At 41.2% G+C, this 19,344-nt stretch overlaps 3 protein-coding genes across 3 annotated transcripts; 2 read left to right on the top strand and 1 right to left on the bottom strand.

Annotated features, from left to right (window-relative positions):
* Nucleotides 1-278: 278 nt before the first annotated feature.
* Nucleotides 279-4,135, top strand: dnajc25 (DnaJ (Hsp40) homolog, subfamily C, member 25). The gene is made up of 5 exons (XM_008324714.3): nt 279-701; nt 934-1,086; nt 1,584-1,954; nt 2,345-2,444; nt 2,954-4,135. The coding sequence occupies exons 1-5, from the start codon at nt 357-359 to the stop codon at nt 3,074-3,076; spliced, it is 1,092 nt and encodes a 363-aa protein (XP_008322936.1). The 5' UTR covers nt 279-356; the 3' UTR covers nt 3,077-4,135.
* A 2,422-nt stretch (nt 4,136-6,557) lies between these two features.
* On the top strand, nt 6,558-7,340 carry LOC107989479 (extensin-like). The gene has a single exon (XM_017038332.1). It carries the CDS (start codon nt 6,558-6,560, stop codon nt 7,338-7,340), a length of 783 nt encoding a protein of 260 aa, XP_016893821.1.
* A 1,472-nt stretch (nt 7,341-8,812) lies between these two features.
* On the bottom strand, nt 8,813-18,420 carry spina (spindlin a). The gene is made up of 7 exons (XM_008324715.3): nt 18,194-18,420; nt 14,403-14,502; nt 13,971-14,019; nt 13,735-13,870; nt 12,820-12,937; nt 12,477-12,710; nt 8,813-12,278 (listed from the first exon to the last, which is right to left on the bottom strand). The coding sequence occupies exons 2-7, from the start codon at nt 14,440-14,442 to the stop codon at nt 12,079-12,081; spliced, it is 777 nt and encodes a 258-aa protein (XP_008322937.1). The 5' UTR covers nt 14,443-14,502; nt 18,194-18,420; the 3' UTR covers nt 8,813-12,078.
* Nucleotides 18,421-19,344: the final 924 nt, after the last annotated feature.

Here is a 19,344-nt window from a genome sequence, read left to right as displayed (position 1 = left end):
CTGCTTAGTCTTTGTCACGGGTCATAGGGCCACTTAACCAGAGAAACATTCACACTCAGAACCACTATGGTCAATTAAAGTTCCGTTATATTACCCAATTTCCATGATTGTGGACTGTGGGAGGCAATTATCAAGAAAATAGTTCAAATAATCATTTACCTGTAAGGCCACGGTGCTACCCACATCTTCCACTGTTTGGCAAATACAATATCATATAATGTGCATTTATGCTAATAACAAACTTTAGTAGGTTTTTCTACCCTGTGGTTTCCGGCGCGTCCTGATGACGTATTTGTGCGACTGAAAGAGCAGCGGCTCCGGAGCCGAGCTGGCAGCAGCGTCGGAGGAGGAGAAACATGGTAGCGTCCACGGAGCGGAGACCAGGCGGTGAAGTGTTTCCCTCTTCTCCCTTGACACCGGGCCCCTGGTGGCGGCTCACCGTTCTGCTTTTGTCCGTGTCGTCCCTACCGACGGCGACCGCGCTGGTGGAGGGCCTTTACTGCGGCACCGAGGTCTGTTACGACGTTCTCGGCGTCACCCGGGAGGCCTCCAAGGCGGAGATAGCTAGAGCTTACCGGCAGTTGGCCCGCCGGTACCACCCGGACCGGTTCAGACTCGGAGAGCCAGAGCTGGAAGGAGAAAGCGCGGAGTCCGCTCATACGAAATTCCTGCTCATCGCCACTGCCTATGAGACGCTAAAGGTGGGATAAAAGTCTGTACAAAGTTTTTCTTATAACATAATCTTCACCATATCATAAAAACTAACACCAAAAACAATCATTTATATAATCACAAAAAACAACATCGTGAACTAAAGGTAAAAAAAAAAAAAACAGTAGTTGAGCCAATGTATTAGAATAGTGTCCACAGAGAACACTGTCACATTATCAACCTGTGAGTCAAAGTAAACAGCTGTGGCTGTATCTGGTGCAGGATGAAGACTCTCGGCGGGATTATGACTACATGCTGGACCATCCTGAGGAGTACTACCAACACTACTATGCCTACTACAGACGTCGGCTCACCCCCAAGGTGGATGTCCGGGTAGTCATCCTCGTCACCATCTGTGCCATCTCCATATTTCAGGTATGTCTGTCTTGACTCAAACTTCTATTTCATTCACCTCAACTTGAAACCAGCCTAATTTATGAGCAGTTTCTCATCAGGAAGGTCAGGGGAACTCGTTTCGATTGGACGAGAAATGCCAACTGGACAATGTCACACAGTTACAACAGTGATTTTCACCCAGGAATCTAAGACCAACCAGCTATTGTCCATGATGTAGTTATAAAACCAGTGGGTGGTTATGTCACATTCTCCATCTTTTCTGGGCCATAGGGTCAAACATGGGGCAAGGGTTACATTTCTCAAGTCCATCACAGCGGGGCAAGGGCAGGGTTACATTTCTCAAGTCCATCACAGGGTCACATGGAAGGACACATTTACACGTATGGACAGATTAGAACAATAACCTGAGAAGATCTAGGACCATCTTTCCACAGTGTGGCCCCTGGTCCTGTCACAGATTCCTGCTCATAGTTCCTGTGCTTACTCACATGTGCCCCCTTGTGTTTTTTTTTCAGTACTACAGCTGGACCAGCAGCTACAATGAGGCTATCAACTATTTAGTGACAGTTCCCAAGTACCGAATCCAGGCCACCGAAATTGCTAAGCAGCAGGGCCTCCTGAATCGCACCAAGGAGAAGGGAAAAAATCGGCGCTCCAAAGAGGAGATTCGAGAGCAGGAGGAGGAGGTGATCCGGGACATCATCAAAAACAAGATTGACATCAAGGGCGGCTACCAAAAACCCAACCTGACTGACATCCTGCTCTGCCAGATCCTGCTATTTCCTTACTACCTGACCAACTATGTCACCTGGTACGTGACGTGGATCTATCGCTTCAACATCTGCAGGGAGGACTACGGCGATGAAGAGAAGCTTTATATCATCAGGTATCATCCTTATGGAACTTCAACATGGGCATGCTACTGGGTTCTACAGAAAATGAACCTGAAATTGTGAAATTATAGTCTAAAGGCTAGTGGTTAGCATAAAATAACAAAGTCAGAAATGGATAGCTAGCCAAAAAGAAAGCTAGTCTACCTTAGAAATCTCTAGTCTAGAAATGTTTGCTAGATGTACAACAGAAATTTAACTAAAATTAATTTAACTAAAGATTAGGACAAAAACCCAGCAAATTAACCAGAATTTACTGTTTTAATCAGACTGTTGGCGAGTTAGCCCGCAGGCACACTCATTGACCACAGGAGGCAGCATTAGACTAGCACCTCCACCACTTTAGATTTCTGTTGGTAATGTCAGTCTAATGGTGTTTCTTCCAGGAGATACATGAAGATGTCCCAGTCTCAGTTCGACAGCCTGGACGAAAACATGCGACAGACCTTCCTGGAGAAACAGCTATGGATCAAAGAAAACTATGAGGTTTGTTTTTCATTTGCACTGGTCTTTATGATTAACCCTGAGTCGTAATCCTTCATCTGTAATTATGTTTTCTTTTCTTCAACAACTGTCTAGTACTAGAATCACTTTTTCAATCAATTACTTTACACCAGGACATCAAACTGGAGACAGAACTGAACTGGAACATCTTTCAATGCAACTTCAAAATACTTTTCAAAAGGAATAATGTATAACCAATATAAGCATTAACAATCATAACTCAACAAACTGCAGTTTAAATGAAGTTGAGATGAAATCATTGCAAAGCCCATTATATTTTAGCATGAAATGCAGCAAATGTTCAATAAAAGTTCAGAAGTACGTAGGTGTTAAAGAAAAGGAGAGTGTAGGCATAAAAGAACTACCGTAAATGTCACAAAGAGGGCTAATAATGAGCCCACAGCGTAGCAACAAACCTTCAAGACATACTTGCCAAACTATGTTTTGATGGCGTAAAAAAGCCTCCTCGTCTCTCCTTCTATGTGTCGCAGACCTACAGAAAGGAGCAGGAGGAGGAGATGAAGATCAAGATGGCCACTGACCCCAGGATGAAGAGGTACCGTCGCTGGATGAGGAATGAGGGACCGGGTCGACTGACGTTCGTTGACGACTGATGGCGTCAGGCCTTGTCTGTTAACATACACGCCAGTGTCAACTTGCACTTGGACGGCCTGCGCTACAATGCTGTGTGAAGAAGACACGGCCACTCAGATCAGCTGATGCCTGTTTATGACCTGTGGTTTTTTTTGCAGGCCTGATGAAGCAGAAGTGGAATAAACTGTAAAGCTGAGAAATCAGATTTTTTTTTAATATAACTTTCCTTAATTGAACTTTGAGTTTTCATTTTGTCCCATTGGTGGAATTGGTTGCCTCACTTTCCTATACAAAATTCCATAGTGAAAATCTGGATTTTTATAACAGAACACAATATAGCCCTAATATTTCAATATACAAATGCACATGTATGTGTTGTGACCTTTTTTTTAATTCTTTGTTCAGGTTTACCTCAGTGACACAATCCAACCACAAAGGCAGTATTAGACCGTTAGATCCCATTTCACAGTGACCTAAAATTGATGGAAATTTCATATGGACTTGGTGCAAGAGTGGGACTTCTGTTTTACAAATCACAGAATTGTTGTGAAGGAGACAATTTCCACAAAGTGATAAATGTGAAGCCAGATCACCGCAAGCCAAACAACAGTGCATTTGCTTTTCATGCTCGATCTTTTCTGCTGTGATGACGCTCTCAGTTGATCACAGAGCTGGACATTTCTACCTGACTTGACTGAAAGACTACAGAAAAGAACAGACCAGACTAAATGAATCCTAGTAAAACTGCTGAAGGTCCGGCTGCTGCTCCTGTGTGACATCTGATCGTAGTTAGATTTCATACAAACAGGTGCTGAGCATTTATTTCACTGCATGTCATGAAATGGATTCTAAGCCGACTGGTACAATGAGGTCGAGCTCATCTAATATGCATCGTTTTCCTTAAGCAGTAAAGGCATTGATGGTTCAACTCATCGTCTCACACTGTCTTATAATCCTGGTTCTGATGTGTCACCTGACCTCAGGGACACAGCCTCATGTCATGACTGTCAGATTATCGGGATTTGCATTTGATTTGATTCTGATAAATAAAACCAGTCCAGGTGTATTTTTCTAAGGAACAGTTTTGTTTACTCTTGTTTTTCTTCCCAAACAAGGGATTTCTAACGTCCGGCTCAAAGTCAAAGTATCAATCAGACAGTGAAGACGGTACTGTGTTGCCCGTCAGAACCTGCATGGAGTTGAAGCAGCAGTCACTGCTACTGAAACACGCACTATTCCCTGAGATTATTGAACACTGTCAGAGTCCATTTGTTTATTTGTTGTGGACACAGTGTCCACCACTATGACACCATCAGTCTTTAATAAAGATGGTTTCAGCAGTCCACTCACTGAACAGAGTCTGGTGACGATTACAGACTACAGGAATGGTCAAAGCAACTAAAGACCAGTTACACACGTGGACAAAATTGTTGGTACCCCTCAGTTAAAGAAGGGAAAATCCACAATTCTCACTGAAATCACTTGAAACTTACAAAAGTAACAATAAATAAAAATTTATTGAAAATTAAATAATCAAAATCAGCCATTACTTTTGAATTGTTGATTAACATAATTATTTAAAAAACCAAACTAATGAAATAGGGCTGGACAAAATTGATGGTACCCATAACTTAATATTTTGTTGCACAACCTTTTGAGGCAATCACTGCAATTAAACGATTTCTGTATTTGTCAATGAGCATTCTGCAGCTGTCAACAGGTATTTTGGCCCACTCCTCATGAGCAAACTGCTCCAGTTGTCTCAGGTTTGATGGGTGTCTTCTCCAAATGGCATGTTTCAGCTCCTTCCACAGATGTTCAATGGGATTCAGATCTGGGCTCATGGAAGGCCACTTTAGAATAGTCCAACGCTTTTCTCTCAGCCATTCTTGGGTGTTTTTGGCTGTGTGTTTTGGATCGTTGTCCTGTTGGAAGACCCATGACCTGCGACTGAGACCAAGCTTTCTGACACTAGGCAGCACATTTCTCTCCAGAATGCCTTGATAGTCTTCAGATTTCATTTTACCTTGCACACATTCAAGACACCCTGTGCCAGATGCAGCAAAACAGCCCCAAAACATTCCTGAGCCTCCTCCATGTTTCACCGTAGGGACAGTGTTCTTTTCTTCGTATGCTTGGTTTTTGAGTCTATGAACATAGAGTTGATGTGCCTTACCAAAAAGCTCCAGTTTGGTCTCATCTGTCCAAAGGACATCCTCCCAGAAGCTTTGTGGCTTGTCAACATGCATTTTTGCAAATTCCAGTCTCGCTTTTTTATGATTTTTTTTCAGCAGTGGTGTCCTCCTTGGTCGTCTCCCATGAAGTCCACTTTGGCTCAAACAACGACGAATGGTGCGATCTGACACTGATGTACCTTGGCCTTGGAGTTCACCTTTAATTTCTTTGGAGGTTGTTCTGGGCTCTTTGGATACAATTCGAACGATCCGTCTCTTCAATTTGTCATCAATTTTCCTCTTGCGGCCACGTCCAGGGAGGTTGGCTACTGTCCCATGGGTCTTGAACTTCTGAATAATATGAGGCACTGTTGTCACAGGAACTTCAAGCTGTTTAGAGATGGTCTTATAGCCTTTACCTTTAAGATGTTTGTCTATAATTTTTTTTCGTATGTCCTGGGACAATTCTCTCCTTCGCTTTCTGTTGTCCATGTTCAGTGTGGTACACACCTTTTCACCAAACAGCAGAGTGACTACTTGTCTACCTTTAAATAGGCAGACTGACTGATTATGAGTTTGGAAACACCTGTGATGTCAATTGAAGGACACACCTGAGTTAATCATGTCACTCTGGTCAAATAGTTTTCAATCTTTTATAGAGGTACCATCATTTTTGTCCAGGCCTGTTTCATTAGTTTGTTTTTTTAAATAATTATGTTAATCAACAATTCAAAAGTGATGGCTGATTTTGATTGTTTAATTTTCAATACATTTTTATTTATTGTTACTTTTGTAAGTTTCAAGTGATTTCAGTGAGAATTGTGGGTTTTCCCTTCTTTAACTGAGGGGTGCCAACAATTTTGTCCACGTGTGTAGTTGCTTTGACCAAGACAATGTTGTAGACATTGGTGCTCCTGCCACAGCTCCATCAGTCTCTGCTCCACCTCTGAGCTTCCACTTTTGACACTTTGTCTCCTCTTTCTCTTCACATTCCTTGTATTCCCTCCACTTCCTGTTTTGCAGCCTCTCTTTTTCATTGGCTGCTAAATCAGTTGGTTCACTCTACCCGACTGTGTCCAGATTTAGTCCAGAAAATTCGAACCTGTTTGATTGACTGTCCACAACAACAGCAGACTGCTGAACAACTGGGAATCATGGGAAAAATCTGACCAATACCCTGTAACTTGTCCTCCTCCCGAGTGATGACATGTGATGTCACAAACATGAAAGGTTGTGATGTCAGTAATATAAAGCATCACTCACAGACTATTATTTTAGACAGTTTTGGTTTCACCTTGTCTGCACCTTTCCTCTCTTGTCTGAGCCTATGACTGACAAGTCCCTGACCGATGAGCCTTCGGCTGGTGTGTCTATGGCCGGCCACTTCATGGCTGACCATCCTAAAGCGGGGGAGTCAATGAGCACCGAGCCCACGACTGGTGAGCCTGCAGCTGGTGAGCTTCCTGTGTCAGAGCCTCAAGGTGGATTTTCCCCAGATGAAGAGCCAGTGAGCAGAGATCCCTCAGACAGTGAGGCCACAACCAGTGAGGCTCGGAGACTGAGCCCACAACCATCGACTCCATGTCCCACAACCTCTCAGATGCAGAGGAGATACTCGCCCCACCATCATAACGGTGAGGAGGACTCGGATGATGATGACACGGACGAAGAAGCTCACTGGCCGAGTGCCAGGCCGCCAACACCATGGCCCACATTTGCACAAATGCAGAAAAAGTTTTCTGCACACCACAAGAGCGAGGACACGGACGATGAGTCCACAGCCGAGGAGGCTTGGCGGTCGAGTCCCCGACCGCCTACGCCATGGCCAACACTGGCAAAACTCCAGAGAAGACACTCTGGGAAACAAAGGAGTAGCGAGGAAACGGACGAAGAGTATATGGCCAGAAAGTCACAGCGGCCCAGTGCTCGGGCACCAACGCCATGGCCGACAAAGGCCCAAATGCAGAGAAAAACACCTACACAGACAGTGAACAATGAGGCCACGGACGACGAGGTAACGCCAGATGAGGCAACGCATGCGAGTCCACCGTCGCCAAAGCCGTGGCCGACGATGGCTCAGCTGCAGATGCAAAGACGATTTAAAAAATAGTGAAAGAGCTAGAAGAAAGTTTCATCTCACTTAAGTATGAACGGCTGGGTTGGAGAAGATAGAACATAGGCCAAAGTGAGGTTTTCTAACCTTCCTAACAGCACGCAGACTTATTCTCATCATGTTAGAATTAGTCAAAAATCCAGATTACCCGTCGGCAGTAAATGTGAACACTGACTGTCCACACTGCTGCCTTGGATCTGTTCTAATGTACAGATTAGTTTCCCTCGTGTGGCAGCCATGTTTACTCTGGTACAGATCACTTTGGTTACATTTGTATAAATCACTCCAACAGATCTCCCTGATTGTAAACGTGCGTTGTATAAATTCATATCACCACCCCCTCCCTGTTAATTTTGTAAACAACAACTGAAAAGCCTGCATTTCCGGCTGAACTCTTGCACGAACCCAAGAATGTTAAAGGTTCAGCTGAAAATGCAGCAGTGACGCTGAGAAAATCATCAGGAAACTAAAAATTAGGAGTGGAGATGAGAAAAGGGTGAAGGGCTAGGAGAGTAGAAAGTCTGTACTGATTTAGTAGAGGTAGTCAACACAAACATGAAATAAATGTCATCATTTTGTAAATAATAAACAGCTGAGCTTATATTCCGGCAGGTATGAGCGAAATTAGTTGGAAATGGATCATTCTGTATTTCATGAAATTTACCAAAAGAAAACCAAGAGAACCATTAGAAAAAGCAAATCAAACTATTTTCTCTCCAACCGTTTCACATCAACAGTGAACTTTGAAATACACCGTTGTCCAAGGTAGACTTTCAAAAACCTGGAGACGTCTGGAACATTACAATTATCACATTGGTGGAAACATCTCACACACATTTTGTTTGTTGTTGAGAAACCAATGAGAAAGTTCTGGAATCCATCCAGCGAGACTGCAGGAGATGATGACAGCAAGGTGGCGCTCCTTCATCTATCAAAGGACTTTCTCTGGGACTTTGACTTAAGTTAAAGGGTGGCAACCATTGCAACTTTAGTTGAGAATTTCTCTGGGACTTTGACTTAAGTTATAGGGTGGCAACCATTGCAACTTTAGTTGAGTGTATAGTAGTGTACAGTGTTCTACAACTCCTTACATAGTTTAATAAATATGTTTGTACATACACTACCTTGTACCACTATTTTTCATACTGGTCAAGTTGCCCCGGGTGATCAACTGCTGTTTAACTGGTTTACCTTTACATTTGATTTCATTCTTAAATCATTGATTTAACTGTTGCCCCTGCGACCCACCCCCGGATAAGCCGTCAATGATGGATGGATGGATTTAACCTATCTACAGTATGTATATACTATCGACCAGTGGTTGGGCCTCCAGAGATTATCAGGCGTGCTGTGGGAATGGATCCAAATTCTTAATTTGACTAAGAACTAATATTTACTAACGTAACTATTTACTGCAGGTAATTTGTCCCGACAGTGACATAAATAACATTGACCAAAAAAGGACAAGATTTTAGGTTTTTTTTTCCATGACCAATAAAAATTATTGACACATATTTTAAATCATAAAAAAAAACAAAGTACAAGGCAGTGGAATGGCAGAACGTCCGTGTCATTCTCACATCAATAACATCAACAATAATAATAATAACAACAACAACCACCATTTTTGTATCATGACAAAATGGGACAGTGACCCTGGGTCTTGTGTTGCTCATGGTTTTGGAACAGAGTGTCGGCAGAAATGACAGCGATCAAAGTTTTCTTTGAAAGAAAACAAATACACAAGTGCAGGAAATGACGGACGCTGATAGAATCTGTTTTTTCTACTCGGCTGTTGTAGTTTTTTTTTTTGTTCATCTTAGTGTGTTTATGGTAAGAGCTGCAAAATTCTGCTTCATCAACAAACTAAATCACAGGACGCACAGACTGAAGGTTTGACATAAACTGTTCTGGGCCCTGATTGGACAGAGCCGGCTAATGCTTTGTGTTTTAAAAAAAAAATAAAAAAATCATCAGTCATTTCTGATACTTGTGGAGGAAATTAAAAAGCTGTTTCAATGTCATTTGGTTATGTTTGATTTCACTATAATTTTTATATTTTACAATCGAATGTTGTAGTTTTCTTATATTACCATAATTGTATGTGTATATACATGTATATTTGTCATATATGTATCTGTTCATATTTAATTAAAAAATATTTGCCTTTGGGTTAAAAGTGATGACAAATTCAACACTGTTCATATCAGCTAGGTGTGCTTTTGGAACTTTTTTTTAATCTCTTGATATTTAAATATTTCAAATTATGACAACTGGTCAAAATGACCTCCATCACCCTTTAACCTTTCACCAATTCCTTTTTTTGAAATACGTTTGAATAAATTGTGATATATGTGACAGGTTTCTTTCCAGAACATGTTTATGACAAACTTTCCAAGGCAGATGTACCAACAACTATAGCACAAAAACCAGAGTTGTATTTCCTCCACTTTGCACTAGTGGAGGCAGTGAGGGGTGGGGCTGATGACCTTAGGTTTTAGCTATGGGTCACATTGGCTAACAAAAATGACCAGAAATGTTCAAACTTCCGTATGTACTGGTACAAAATGTAGCATTAAAAACCTTTTTTAATCCTGTGATAATGTTGTTACTTTATCCAGTTCTTTTGACACTAACTCCAAATATTTGTCAATTCAGACATGTGAAGGGACTGGAACCCTGCAGGACTACACAACTGACAGCCACCCTGTCATCAAATCACCAGGGCAAAGGCCACCTGGGGTCAAAGGCCACAGGGAGGAACTTCACCTTCACCTGTGCCAACATAGCTTGATAATAGTTGACATTTCTAAAACAGAAACATCATGTAAAAACACACAGGAACTTTTGACATCAGAACACGACACCTGACAACTGTTATTTACCTCGTCGTTCTTACACATCTGTTGATGGAATTGTTCTTTAACCCTGAACTCACACTTCAATTTACTTGACTCTGCAGGACCAGGGAGATTTCTGTTGGAACCATGTGCTTTCATGCTACTGTGTGTTTTCAAGCACGTTAAAGCCACCAACAGAGGGCGCTGTTAACCTATTGGTACATCTGTCCTTCAGTCTAAGCAAACCAAATAAAATAAAAAACACATTTGAGGAAATTTGTGGACCTTTTTTTTTTCATTTAACCTTCATTTCCTCATGAGTCTCTTTCTCATTTACTCATCTCTCACTGCATACATAAAAATGGATATTCTTAAATATCTGAAGTAAATTCAGACCCAGAAAACCAGAACATTGAGAGCTCAGCTACGGGAGTCCGTCATGGTGTGGTTTGTGTGCCGACATTAGCCTCAGTAACTATACATATTCTTTTGCAACCAGATCTTTGTAGTGAACTGTAACCCAGGGCTTGAGAACCTGATACCTTTACGCTACGTCTGACTCATGTCCATAGAAGGAATATTCCAGAGTCTTCTGCTGAAAGTTTAAGGTGCAAATGTTCCTTGAAACATTCGTGTTTCCACCGAGGGCTGTGCACATCCTGGTGTTGGTCCGACGCAGATGTTGTAATGTTTGCAACAAAGGAGTGAAGAACAGAAAAATAATCTCTCAGTCTGACTTTTGTTCTGACGTTTCTCTTGTCCTTCATGGCGATTTAAAAAAGGCTTCAATGAAGTTAGGAGGACAGCTGCTCGATTGTCCTTGAACATCTCACGACATCACAACAGGAGGACGTTTTTAGTAATGAGTAAAAAATTCAAAGAAAGACTGAGAATGAGAAGTGGTTTGTGAAGAGATCACCTGTCAGGATGGACATGACCCTGTGTTTGACTGAACCATGCAGCTGGTTTTGAGTTCGGAGCCACATGAACAACACAGCAGGTTTCCTGGGCCTTAGACAGCTTCAGAGTTTGGAGCTCGGCAGGGATCAGTTCTTGGGACCATGGATTTTAGAAAAGCTCATTTCTGCCAGTGTTAGAAATGTCGTTCTCAAATCAAACACTGTTCAAAAGCCGTAGAGCGTAAGATATTAGTGATATTAATGAATTTGTTTTTTTTTTACAAAAAAATGTAAAAAATTAGGTTCAAAAGTATGCCTCAATCACATTGACACAGTTTCAATTATTTTAATACTGTTTCTCTATTTCTATGACAGTTATTGTATATTTGAACTATATTTTTTACTATTATGATTTGGTTCTGGCAGAAATGTGCTTCTCTGAATTCAAAAGACTTGATGCATCATAGATATCCTTGTAGAAAATGTTCTGGATCGTTTGCTCTGGTCTTACATTGTCCACAAAAAAACAGAAACACAATCTGTTTGACTGGTCTTCCTTTCATTTTTCTTTCCTGTGCAATCCACCTGCAGACGTCTTTTCTTCCTCAAGTCAAACTTGTCCGCAGACTCTCAAAATCCTTCGTATCGTTTTGTTCTGCTGTTAATTCCGTTCGTTTGCTTTAAAGGCCATGAGATTGGTAATTGTCTGATGTCAGGTTTTAAAAAGCTGCCATCACCTTTAATAGAACAGGGTGTAACTGAAACGTTGGACAGATATCCGTGCCTCAGAATGACAATAATGAACCCCATCACCGACAAATGATGATATTTTCTCGATCTGAGGAGTTGAAGGAAGGTCGTAAGGTTAGTGTCATCTCTCAGGTGGCATCTATGCAGGGTTTGTGTTGGATGATCTGAGGGTCAGCGCTTCATCAAATGCTGCAGATGTTGCATTTTGGTATTAGACCAGGCGGCCGCTGCAAACTATAGTTCTCTTTACGAGGTTTTGACCAAATCGTAGACGTAAATGAGAAAGTCGTCATCAAACTTGATGAAGTAGACAGAGGGTTTGGCCTCCACCTGGTGGATGACCATCCCTGTCCGCTTACCACCGTCCTCTTTGGCGTACTCCACCTGTTTACCCACCAGACTGTCTACCACCTCACCAGGCTCTCGCTCCGTTGGAACGTTGTCGTCTATGGAGAAACGGAAACAACAGTTTAAACCACTGTTTTCCACAGTGTGACAAGATGTAGGAATGTTTTGTTTTTGTTTCAACATCACCATCCACCTGGTCATACTCATCATAACACTCCTCACATATGAAGTGTTAGCAATATGTTTAACAGAACTTTAAAGTTATAATAGAACACACAAGTGGGAGGGCCACTAACTGGAGTCAGGCATGATGCGGAGGTCTCCTTCTTTGTAGTCGTCCAACAGCTGGTACATGTAGAGGACTGGGTCCTTCTCGTAGGTGATGTAGAACCAGGTGGTCATGATGGGAGCCCGAGCCAGAACCATCCCCCTCCACTCCTCTTTCGGACCCTCCTCTGTCTCAAACATGTGCTCAACTGCTTTCCCAATCATGGCATCGGCTAGGCTGACATCAGTCAGACGGGACTTTGCTGCAGAAGAGTTAATCAATAGAAGAATCAAAAAGAAAATGGACAGCATATTGTTCAAACATTCAGGGTTTATGATGTTCAGGTCCCAGATCAATGATGCTGTTCTTACCCAGTCTGTCAGGGAGAACCTCCAGACCCTGAACTCTCTCGTCCTTGTAGAGCTCCAGACCATAAACACAGTCAAAACCATCGTACTTGATCAGGTAGAGAGCTGGGTTCACTGGAACCTGGTTCAGACCAAAAACAACTGAAAAATTAAATGAGGGGCAACATATCATTCTAGTGGTTTAATCAGGCTACTTTAACTTATTTCTAGGGGTGTAAGAAAATATTGATACACTGAATTATCACTGTTGTTGACAGGAGCAGCAGGAGAAAGAACTGGACATTTTAGTTTTGTGAAGTTGTGTCAAACTAAAGTACAATGTTATGAAAATAAAAGACCACCCAAGGTAACAGATAAGGGGACGAAGATCAATAAATGAATGGATATAACCAATAATACAGTGTTTTCCAACCTCGGGGTCGCCTGGAATTCAAATATTTAATAATCTGTTAAAAATATTTATTCACCTAATTACTATTCTTTTGAAAAGTATTATTAAGACACCACACACAATCTTAAACAACTATTTAAGAGTTCAAATAATATACAGCATGTAATTGTGAGCGGGAACATCTTGATTGGCAGGTGCTATCATGTGACTGCACAAGTAAATAAATAAAAGCCAAAACAGGTTGGGAACCACTGCACTAACACATGGAACCTTGGGTCTGTCCTTTGCACTCTGATGTTGGTCCCAAAATGAAAAATGACCTCAGTGCTGCCTTCCAGCTGATGCATTGTGGCCAACCATGCCCAACATAAGGCACGCCGTATGCCTTATGCACGCAGTGAGGTCTGAACCAGACCTACTCGTTTCTGTATGTAGTGAGGCTAATTAATGTATAAAAGGGAATTCTCAGTGGAACTATTTGAAAGTCAGCCATAAAAATCAGACCTGGCAACCATGCCTTTAATTACCTGGTCCAGGACTGTCCCCTTCCAGACTACGTGGCCCCCTCCCTCCTTCCACACATGCTGAATCCTGCAGCCGACGATGTTGTTGTGAGGCTGAGACAGGACTTTGGTGGCAGGACCCAGGCTGCTCTTGTGTTTTCTGTAGAACCAGAAAAGAACCGCAAATGTCAATGAAACCAGCAGCTCTCACTTTTTTGAAATCAGACTATTAAAAAAAAAAAGAGAACATCTGCACTCACTTGTGGGGATTCTTTTTCTTCATCATACTGGCAGAAACACCTGAGTGCCCTGACCACAGAAACAAAATGCAGCATGTTTAAAATAACACACACCACGTGCTACATCTCTGAATGTCAATTAAACAATAAAATGTTTAAATTTGATTAATCACAGGGTAGCAGTGATTTGATAACAATTAATGAGTGTGTGAACAATTCCGTATTGACTATGCATTAATTAGATGTACAGCATCATGCTGCCCATGTGATGAAAGTTTTTACCTAATCAATTGCACAAATTAATGAGAATGACTCACTAATAGGTGATAAGTAAGTAAAATATTTGTTTTTCCTTCAGTCCAAATGAATACATATCTATATTACTGGTATATGCCTTTCTATTTTTCTCTGAACACAACCTGGATCATGAGATCCAGAATGCTGACATCTGACCTGTATCAGCTGTGTCTCTGTGTCCCGGTGTGTTCTTCATTCATCTGGAGGTAGGGAGGCAGCTGGGCTGCCCAGATGAAACACAAAAACCTGGCCTGGCCTGAAAGGACACAAAAGGGAAACCAATGAATCATACGCCTCCTGCTGGACCAGCATCACATCACGTCAACAGACTTGAGCCAAGACTGTGGAGATTTTTTGTTTAGCTCTGGACTGTCTTCTGATTCCTTTTAAGAAGAAAATAGCCTCTTCATCCTTTCGTGCTCTTTTAGAACTCTACAATGTTCAGGGCTGTGTCCCTGAGCAGGAACCAGGAACTGACCAGGGACAAACTGAACTGAAATTAAACTATTTTTTTAAATTAAAATACCAAAACTATAGAAACAGATTTGGCTTTAAAAAGACCCTTTTAAAACATTTAACACAATGAAGGTGGAAAATCAGAGCTGACTCAGTTCCATCTACATGGGCTTGCTACAGGAGCATTGACACATAAAGGTGTACCGATCAACTGGGCTGTGAATCAATTGGACGTGACCAGCCCTGACGGTTGCCCGGCCAATTTTGGATCCGATCATTTTTCACAAATGTTCTGCCCCAAAGTCAGTAAACATGTAAACAAGACCATTTTACTGACAATGGGCACACAGCACGTGTGTAATAAATAAATAACCGTGGCTTTGAAACTATTTAAATGACTTAATCTAAATATTTGAACAGTAGCTGTGGACATGTCACACTTCATGATTAGTCATGATTAATTCAGATAAATTAACATTCCTAAATATGTCAATACAATGTTTTTTCTGTACTTTGCTGGAACAGAAATACAAATGTCAGCAGGTAGATGTCAGTGTTTATCACCTGTTTATTTGTAATTAATAATGGAATTACTAATATGGAATAATCCAAAGTCCAATGCTGACACATCTGAGTGACGGTTCTCAAGGTCACTGATTGGACAGGTGGGTTGCAAAATAGTTGCCTTTAAAATAAAATCCTCTCGTTGTATTTCCAGATCCTATCCAAGTGTAATAATGTGTTGAAGTTACACATTATTTCAAGATTTTCAGAGGTCTGGATGTGACCTGTGTGCCGCACAAAACTCAAATCTGGTCTACAGTCCGTTGCATTTCAGTGGACAATTGCGCCAGCCAGCTGACCATTTATGTTGGGCAGACTGTTAAAATGTAACATTTGGTTTAAGGTTGTCTAGTGACATGGCTGTGAGACTTGTGTTGTCTTGCGTGTGCGTAGTTTGTGTCTAATCTCTGTGGGTGAACTACCTTCCTGCTCACAGCTCACTGTGCAGAGGAAAAACTCACAGAAACCTGAGACATTTTGCAGCATTTGGCAGCCGCTCCTGGTAATTTCCCCCCGTTGCCCCAGCAACACATGATTAGTCATCTGTTGTCATGAGGAGCTGTGCAGTGCTGGACTGGAAAGGACCTGGACCACATGTAGTCCAGTCGGTGTGAAGCTTCGGTAACCAGGAAGTTGGAGTCAAATATAGAAGAGGGAGAAGGATTCAAACAGAGAACGTTTGACTCCCATCATCTATGGTAGATCACATTACATCATGGCAAACTGTTCAGAGAGCTCAGCTCTACAGACAATGAAGCTGATGTGTTTTTATGAAACCATGAGGTTAGGTCAGTAAAAAAGTCAAATAGATTTCTGAGTTTGATAAAACCAGAGTTGGTCCAATGACACTTCTGAACGACCAACGAGGGGCAGATTTAAGGTTGTTCTGTACAGGTCCACACCGACTAGTTAGTCCCTTCAAAAACCTAAAAAAAAACCAACCTTAAATCCTTCTGATCATCATCATAATATTGTTGTTTTTTAAACTACACATTCACTACAATGACCGGCAGCCATGCCCTCATTATGCAATCGGGACATAAAGACACAGCTGTGCATGTGCAAACTCCCTTCAAGTTATTGTAATTGAGTAACATTTTGAAATGCTTTGAGAAACTACACAAACATCGAGTCAGAAACAGGGCAGGATAAAGAACATGGGCAAAAACACCTCACTCTGATTAAGAGTGAAAAAAATGGCTGTACAAGTGCTGAAGTGAAGAACTTTGAAGGACAGTCTACTTTCTGTCTCACAGAGAAAAAGAACACATTGTGGCAATGGTCTACTGCTACAATATAATTTTATATTCATTATGACATGCATTTGCACATCTTCAACAAACTTTCAACCCTTTATGACCATTTCATGTTAGATTTTAACACCATGTTTGGACAATGATTCTGATACAAACTAATATATTTTTCAACAATGTGCAACACTATTTATTTGTTGCTTCATGGGCAACGTTATCCAATAACCTTTGCACATTTGACTGAAGTCCATGCTTGTCTCCAACTTTAGACATCCGTCACCTCTTTGCTAGATTTTATTTTGAAGTTGGGGAGGAGACCTGAAAATCTTCAATGTAAATATTCAACTTCAGCACAAAAACTTACTGAAAGTCACTCTCTGAAATCTAAACACGCCCATTCAGGTCTAATTGCATTGGATGTCCTTTTTGGAGTCATCTAGGAGGATGCTACTCAAGGTAAACATAAGTGTAAAGTTTCGGTCTTCGTCCCACTGTCCTCTTGGTGACTCATGCTGTTTAGATGGAAAGTCCATCATCCAATTACATACTGTCATTAAAGAAATAAGGTAATCTTCATGAAGGTCTGTCCTGGCATTTAACACAACTTTACTGACATTTGTTTAACACAAATGTCTACTTGTGGCACTGGTCTGTTTTTGCTTATACCAGTTTTATAATTGTGTGCATTTAATCATTACAAAAAAATTATTAGACATTCTTGTCTGTTTGGTTTAACTGTTGTACACTGTTCAATGTTACTGGTGAATTGATCACACTTTTACTTTTATTTGCAATACTATTAATGTATTCTACATTGGCCAATACTGCTTGAAGTTTTTTGTGCAATTCTGCAAGTGAATTATGAATGCAAAAATTAATTTTGCTGTAGTTACAATACTACAGTTTCTTTTATCATCTGCAATATTAAACATGCAACAAATGAACCTAGAATTTCAGTCAGACAATAATTCAATTAACTTTATTACTCGTAAAAAATATTAAATAAAAATGAATTCATCTTTGAGATAATAGAATGTATAAGAATATAATGTTTATTTTTTTCTATTGTCTTTTATTCTGCTGATTTGGATAAATCAAACACGAATGCAGGGTAAATTAAGTTTCTGCTCCTACTGACTAAATTTCCTTTTCGTGGTCTTTTTATCCGTTCAGTAAATTGGGTCAGTGATGTGGGAAGCCATTAAAAACACGAGATGGCAAAAATTTAGAGAAATCCATAAAATAATTCTGTTTTCATCTTAATTTTCTTCTGCACTGACAAAACAGCAGCGGTTTCTGCAGAGACAGCGTCGCCATGTTGTTCGCTTTTTCTATTTTTCTCTGCTGCTGTTTTGCCTTCTTTGTCATTTGCACAGCAGTGGTTTTAGATTTCGCCTGTGTGAGGCTGAGCAGAAGCGGTGACCGCCCCTGTCTGGCTGCTTTTCTGCGGCACAAGGGTGTTGGAAACGCCGCAGACGGAGCGACAGCAGGAGACGGGGAGAGTCTGAGCCCGTCTGCCTGTGCCCCTCCCCCGCCATAGCGACCGTCGGCGGACCGCTGGAGACAAAACGAGCGTCTCTTGCATTTGTTGTTGTGTTTTTGGCGCTCTCTGAGACGCGGCCCCATTAGCATGAAGCTAACACTCTGTTGCTGGGATTTAGTTTTGTTTCTTACCGTTAAATGTACAAACGGTGCTGGTTCTGCAGGGCTGGCAGTGGTGGTGTTTTTTTCCTCTCTTCCTCCGTTAACATGCACACGCATCCACGCACACTGACGGGGGCCGTTTCCACTTCACAGGAACCAGAAAGGAACAAGTATACGGCCGCAGGCCTACTGTTAATCTATCAAGGTGTCGCAACACACTGATACCATTTCCGGTTAGGGTTTTCACAGTGAAAGCGTATCTGATCAATTTGCTTCGCTTTTCATTTCCTGCTTCCAAATTTAATGGGAATACTGTATCTGTGTTTTTTAACGAAGATGGTTAAAAAACAATGACGCAATGTAGCGTTGTCCAATATCAACATATGCAAATGTACTCCCTAAATGTTCCGGCAATAGATTTGTAAAGAATAAACACAATACGGCCAGACCAATTGTTCAAAATATTGTTATAGACATTAAGCTAATTTATTAACATATTTTTTGTACATATATTTTTGTATTTTTTATTCTTGTATATTCTTGTTAATGCGTGTAAAAAGTAAAGCATAAAAGTAGAATAGTCCGTAGTTTGCAGCTAATCTTTGATTAATTCTGCAAAGGTACACGCGCGACAAGCGCCAAATGATACTCTAGATAGACTTTTATTTTCATTTGGCAATGTACATCCGGTCATAACACAGCTGCGTTGACTCAGTCTTTTGCTCTCTCTTTCTCTCTCTGTTACCCTCCCTTTCTCTACCAAATACTGCAACTGAGAGTCAGCACAAGGACAGAGACTGGTGCAATACGCTTTTCTGCTGCTTAATAATGATGTCCGCTAAATGCGACACACAAGGAGACAGAAACACAACCTGGGGATAAGACAGGGATAGAGAAAAAGACATAGAAAGAAAAAGACAAAGTGGGCCATGAAGATAGACATGAGACAGACTGCAGAGACTTAAAGACAGGGAAGAAGGGACAGAGACAAACAAAGATATGGACAGACTGAGGGACAGACAGACTTAGGAAAAATACGACAAGAAACAGTCAACGAGAATGACACAGGTGAAATCCAGGTCGCCACATCCCTTGTTTACTAGAATATGTCCTCTATTAAAATATGACATTATTCAACGATATCACTGATCAGTGCTCTGGTTATTTGTTGTTGGTTAATT

The sequence above is a fragment of the Cynoglossus semilaevis genome, chromosome 14, assembly GCF_000523025.1.
Source record: "Cynoglossus semilaevis isolate Cse_v1.0 chromosome 14, Cse_v1.0, whole genome shotgun sequence".
Classification (NCBI taxonomy): Eukaryota; Metazoa; Chordata; class Actinopteri; order Pleuronectiformes; family Cynoglossidae; genus Cynoglossus; species Cynoglossus semilaevis.
This window is presented reverse-complemented; position numbering and strand designations above follow the sequence as displayed.

Excerpts from the sequence above, each read along its gene's own strand:
- LOC107989479 (XM_017038332.1), top strand. The coding sequence starts at position 6,558 with ATGACTGACAAGTCCCTGACCGATGAGCCTTCGGCTGGTGTGTCTATG.
- spina (XM_008324715.3), bottom strand. The coding sequence starts at position 14,442 with ATGAAGAACACACCGGGACACAGAGACACAGCTGATACAG. Across the intron at positions 14,020-14,402 it reads CAGAGACACAGCTGATACAG|GGCACTCAGGTGTTTCTGCC; the intron begins GTCAGATGTCAG and ends TTCTGTGGTCAG. Across the intron at positions 12,938-13,734 it reads AGGGGACAGTCCTGGACCAG|GTTCCAGTGAACCCAGCTCT; the intron begins GTAATTAAAGGC and ends GGTCTGAACCAG.
- dnajc25 (XM_008324714.3), top strand. The coding sequence starts at position 357 with ATGGTAGCGTCCACGGAGCGGAGACCAGGCGGTGAAGTGTTTCCCTCT. Across the intron at positions 702-933 it reads CTGCCTATGAGACGCTAAAG|GATGAAGACTCTCGGCGGGA; the intron begins GTGGGATAAAAG and ends TATCTGGTGCAG. Across the intron at positions 1,955-2,344 it reads GAGAAGCTTTATATCATCAG|GAGATACATGAAGATGTCCC; the intron begins GTATCATCCTTA and ends TGTTTCTTCCAG.